This window comes from Cyprinodon variegatus, unplaced genomic scaffold (assembly GCF_000732505.1).
Source record: "Cyprinodon variegatus isolate N-32 unplaced genomic scaffold, C_variegatus-1.0 Scaffold447, whole genome shotgun sequence".
In the NCBI taxonomy this organism is placed as follows: Eukaryota; Metazoa; Chordata; class Actinopteri; order Cyprinodontiformes; family Cyprinodontidae; genus Cyprinodon; species Cyprinodon variegatus.
In genome coordinates, this window is record NW_015150900.1 from 139,325 (window position 1) to 144,406 (window position 5,082).

The window sequence follows — 5,082 nt, forward strand, 5'->3', positions numbered from 1 at the left end:
CTTGCTCTGGTGTCTGTTTTTTAGAATAAAATCATCCACAGGCGAGTTATTAATCTGGAAAAGCCGAATCTGTGAATTTATTGCCAACTTAACTGCAGTCTCACATGCCGTCTGCATGTCTGCAGCGGAGAGAGAGAGAGGAGAGATCGCTTGAGTTATATTTCCCCCCCAAATAAATAATGGTCATTATTGTATAAATATTGTTGCTTTCTAAAGCGTTCCAGCTCATGCAACAACTTTCATGGTACAGATCAGTTATCTGATCGCTGCGCTGGCGGCTCCGCTGAAATAATTGCGATGTTGGTGACACTGATGACGTAGATCTAGTTATATATAATTACAAATATTTTCCCCCCCTGTTCTCAGGTAAAACAGTCTCAAAGAGAGAGACTTTAGCTGAAACTGAAGAGGGTGCATAGTTTCTCCAGCCACAGCGCTAATGGGGCATTTACATCTGAAATGGGATTCATGAGTTGATAAGCACTGCGGGGGGATTGGAGGCTGACGAAAATTCTCGTATCTGTGGAATTTCTAGTGTTAACCATCAGTAGTGAGAAGGTACTGACCACCATGCCGATGGTGTTCTGTTGTCCTCCTGGACCCATCTCCAGACAGTCGTCCACCACCAGGTTCATGAAGGGATCGAACCCTCGTAGGATGCCCTGCACGTGTCTGCCTCCATTCAGCTTCACTGCAAACAGAAAACCAAACCTCTGAGATCACCGGAAAACACAAAGTTAAGGGCCGAACGGATCGCAGCAACACAATGAGAAATAAAAGGACGACAAACGTTCCTTTAAACCCTCTGATCTCTCAGCGACGCGCCTCCATTCTGACCTGCCCAGCAGATTATAGCAACTACAATCATTACAAGTCGGCAAAGAAAACCTCGCTCCTCGTTCCATCAATAAAACGAATAACAAAAAAACATCAAAAAAGAAAAAGCTTCTCATCAGCATCTTATTCAAATATAGTTAAACCAGTAAAATTATTCTACACCGGTACAGACGTGTTTAAATACGAAACAAGATTCTAGCATTTAGCATCTGGAACACCTTAAATCTAACGACTCTGTAAACTAGGAGACATTTCCTAATCCAACTGATCTGAATTATTCTGATTCAGTCATAAATCTGCAGAGCAGGAAGCAAGAAGATGAAGATAATAAATAAAAGAGAAACTAACAGAACGACAGACGACTCAACTCTGGAATAAATAAGTCAAAAAAGATCATTAAACAGAAATAACTGTTATCCATGTTCATCTAAACTTGGAAAAAAACAGAATCATCATCAAAACTAATATTTTTTTCTATCCTTTAGAGCGGATTAGATAAAGCTAATGTTTCAAAATAAAAAAAAAGAAATAAGGGTAAGTTAAACCTAACAGACACTTAAAAGGTTTACAGATTATTTTAGTCCTACATTTGTTTAAGAACTGAACTTTTCAAGAAAAACTTATTCAATATGACCTAATTACATAAAAAATATATATAAATAAAGGACTTTATCTTTGCGTTTCTGTTTGAATAAATAACCTACAACCAGATTTAGTAAATCCAACATTTCAATTTTAAATCTAGAGTTTTAATAAATGACTTTAACACAGCAGATTTAATGTTACAACAAATGGGAATAAACTCTGTGAGCTTTAGAAAAATCAAACAAAAGGTTTAAACTTTCAGCTGCTGGTGGAAGAGCAGCAAAAACTAAAACCAATTATTAATCATTTGGTATTAAACACTTCATTTAAATCAGTTTTTCTGGAAATGTTATCGGCTGATATGACTTTTATCTAATAAAACCAGCACCGATAAAAATAAACAAATTAATAAATAAATATACTGTATATATATATAAAATCGTGTTAGAAAACTGCAAAATAGTTCAAATATTAAGTTGAGGAAAACAGATATGTACGGACTTTTTTTCTCAGAATTCTGACTGAATCCTGTTAATAAAAAAAATTAGAAATTAAAGAGATCAAAGTCAGAATTCAGAGGAAAAAGTCAGAATTCAGAGGGGAAAAAAGTCAGAAAATTTTGAAACTTTTTCCCATGTTAAACCAAAATAAAAATTAAAAATCAGTTAACTTTTTTTTTTTTTTCAGTGGCCCTAATCCTCTTCCATAGATATGCCATTTGAATCCAGGAAGTGTTAAACTGTGTAGATGTTTGTTTTTCAGAGTTTGTTGTAGATCTGCTCATTCATTGTTCAGGTTATTAACTTGTTGGTAAAACAAAACATTTTGGAATTGCAGATTTGAAGATTGATAACATCAAAATTTGCACTTCCTGAATCCATCTCTAGAGAAATGGCCACTTTTGGAACTACTGAAAGATTTCAGATCATCCCCAATCTTTAACTTAAAAAATCTGAATTCAAGTTATATTTTAAATCTAAACGTATCGATTTATATGAATAACCTGGCTGAACTACTGATGGGATTTTCATTAATCATCATATTAATCTCTTTGTTGCCATGGTAACTGATTCATTTCTTCTTTTTCTCCCTTATCAATGTTGCCTTATATTTCCATTTTGAAATCTGGCTCTGCTATGCCTTCCACAGATGTGTACTGTTGCCTTACTTGTTTGTGCTTTGTTTAAATAACGTTAATTAAAAAATAACTTTATTGGTTAAGAAACTGATAATTGTTCTGAAATAGAAGCATTCAAAATAAGAACAGCAGCAGCTAACTATCGCTTCATAAGGTGAAATAAATATAAACCAGACTTACATGAAAGCTTCTTGTCCATAAATCTGAAAAACAAAAGTAATTTCAGTTACTGAGGATCAGTCAGAACAGCTATGATGCTACATTAAGGTTAGCATTCTGCCGCTAAAACAAAGCACCGAGCTAACATGCTACTGCTATTTCAATAAAAACAGACATTAACCTTCATCCTTTCTATCAAACAGAAGTAAACTCACTTCTTTAGCTCGGGGGGATGTGCTTTACTCATTTTCTCTTTAGCTTCACAACGTTTGCGTCCTGAGATCGTTTAACGACGCCGCGGAAGGAAAGCGTGCTATCAGCGGAAACCGGAAGTTGAGGGATTGAACTTTGAAACAGCGCCCCCATGAGGCCAGGAGGAGTAGGGTCCAGCAGAGCTGAATACAAGCAGAAGTGATGTAGAAACATCAAAACATGCCTAATATGGAATGTCTTCTTCTATTTCTTTGTGTTCAACTAAAACTTTGTTAATCTTTCAAAATGAAAATGATCATAGATATAATTTAAACTAAGTTAAATTTTATTTATGAGGCAAATTCACCACTAATGTCATTTCAAGTCAAAATACAAACCAGTCTAGTCAGTTCAAGTAATATTAAAATCATTCTCATTCAAGCACATTCATTTCCAGACCACTTTGATATAATAATAAATAATATTCTAATATAACTTTGGGATTTTTTATTTTATTTTTTACTTTGAAATAGAAGTGAGATGTGGAACTGTACTATAGGGACACACTTCCTTCCGTACAATCTTTAACATGTGGCAAAGAATTTCGATTATTTACGTTTTCCTGTATATTTAATTCTATTCAAAAATCCTAATAAATCCCAAAGGGAAAATAACTGCTCTAGTTACTCATAGTTTTGTTTAAACAGGTGTTGATGCTGCAGGCGGGAAGGATCTTCTGTTGCTGTCTGTGTTGCACTGCATGTGAAGAAGCTTCTGACTGAAGACATTTTTTGTTTAAAAATCTTCTGAAGAGGATGCTCACTGTTTTCCATCATGTTTTTCACTTTATGAAGACTTCCTCTGCGAGATAAAACCAGAGGTTCTCCAACATGCAGCCACCCTACAGTAGCATTTAAAATAGCCCTTGCTAGTCAAACACCACCCAAATGGCAGCCCACTTCCCTGCAACTCCCAACAAAATCCCCACCAATACCCAGCCAGTGCAGAGACGCCCTCAAGGACCAGACAAGGACCAGCCAAGGGCAAACAAGGGCCCATCAAGGACTAGCCAAGGACCAGCCAAGAGCCAACCAAGGGCCCATGACCAGCCGAGGGCCAACCAAGGGCCCATCAAGGACCAGCCAAGAGCCAACCAAGGGCCCATCAAGGACCAGCCGAGGGCCAACCAAGGGCCCATCAAGGACTAGCCAAGGACCAGCTAAGGACCAGCCAAGGGCCGATCAAGGACCAGACAAGGACCAGCAAAGGGACCAGCCAAGGGCCCATCAAGGACCAGACAAGGAACCAGCCAAGGGCCAATCAAGGAGCAGACAAGGACTAGCCAAGGGCCCATCAAGGAGCAGCCAAGGGACCAGCCAAGGGCCCATCAAGGAGCAGCCAAGGGACCAGCCAAGGGCCAATCAACAACCACCCAAGGGCCAACCAAGGGCCCATCGAGGGCCGATGAAGGACCAGCTAGGGCCCAGCCAAGGGCCCATCAAGGACCAGCCAACGGACCATCAAGGACCAGCCAAGCACCATCCAAGGACCGATCAAGGACCAGTCAAGAACCGTTCAAGGAAAGTGGTGACATTTTGAATGATTACTACTGTAAGCACCAATGAGCAAAGTCGTACTTTGTTGCCTAGCAGCAAAATGGCGCTGGGTTCAGGCAGCCATCAGGCCTGGTAGATCTGCTGCCTTCTGCTGACAAACAACATACATGTTCATTGGTCTCTGAGCTGCCCTGGGTCTGTGATTGGTTGATGTGTTTCCAGGTGATGGACTATCCTCTTGTCCAGGATGTGGGAAAGTCCTTCGGCAAAGGCAGCTCTAGCCCACCTTATTCTACTTTAGCTAATATAAAAAGGCACCATCTGAGGAAATACTCAAGGGCAGAAAAGCATTTGATAGAAAGGTTACCAATTAACTATTTTCTATTATAAAAAAAAAAAATACAAACAGACAAAAAACGTAAAGTTATGTGTAAAATAGAATAAATACCAACAATTCATATATTAAAAAACTAATTTAGGCTGAAGAAATACTTTTAGTAATCAATGTATTTCGAAATAAAAAAAATTAAACAAAACACTTGACATAAGTATATATTTATCCTGAGCTATCTCTATAGTTGTGCTGCTATAGGCTTAGACTGCTGGAGGACATAG

At 38.4% G+C, this 5,082-nt stretch overlaps 1 protein-coding gene across 1 annotated transcript in view; it reads right to left on the reverse strand.

The window, feature by feature from the left end:
* The window catches only part of snrpg (small nuclear ribonucleoprotein polypeptide G), a 5,124-nt gene extending 2,053 nt beyond the window's left edge, over positions 1-3,071 (reverse strand). Inside the window, exons 1-3 of the mRNA XM_015389091.1 lie at positions 2,935-3,071; positions 2,741-2,763; positions 567-691 (exon numbers count right to left, since the gene is read on the reverse strand). Coding sequence (XP_015244577.1) covers positions 567-691; positions 2,741-2,763; positions 2,935-2,966 — 180 coding nt within the window. The 5' untranslated portion in view covers positions 2,967-3,071. The remainder of the gene's footprint in view (positions 1-566; positions 692-2,740; positions 2,764-2,934) is intronic.
* Positions 3,072-5,082: the final 2,011 nt, after the last annotated feature.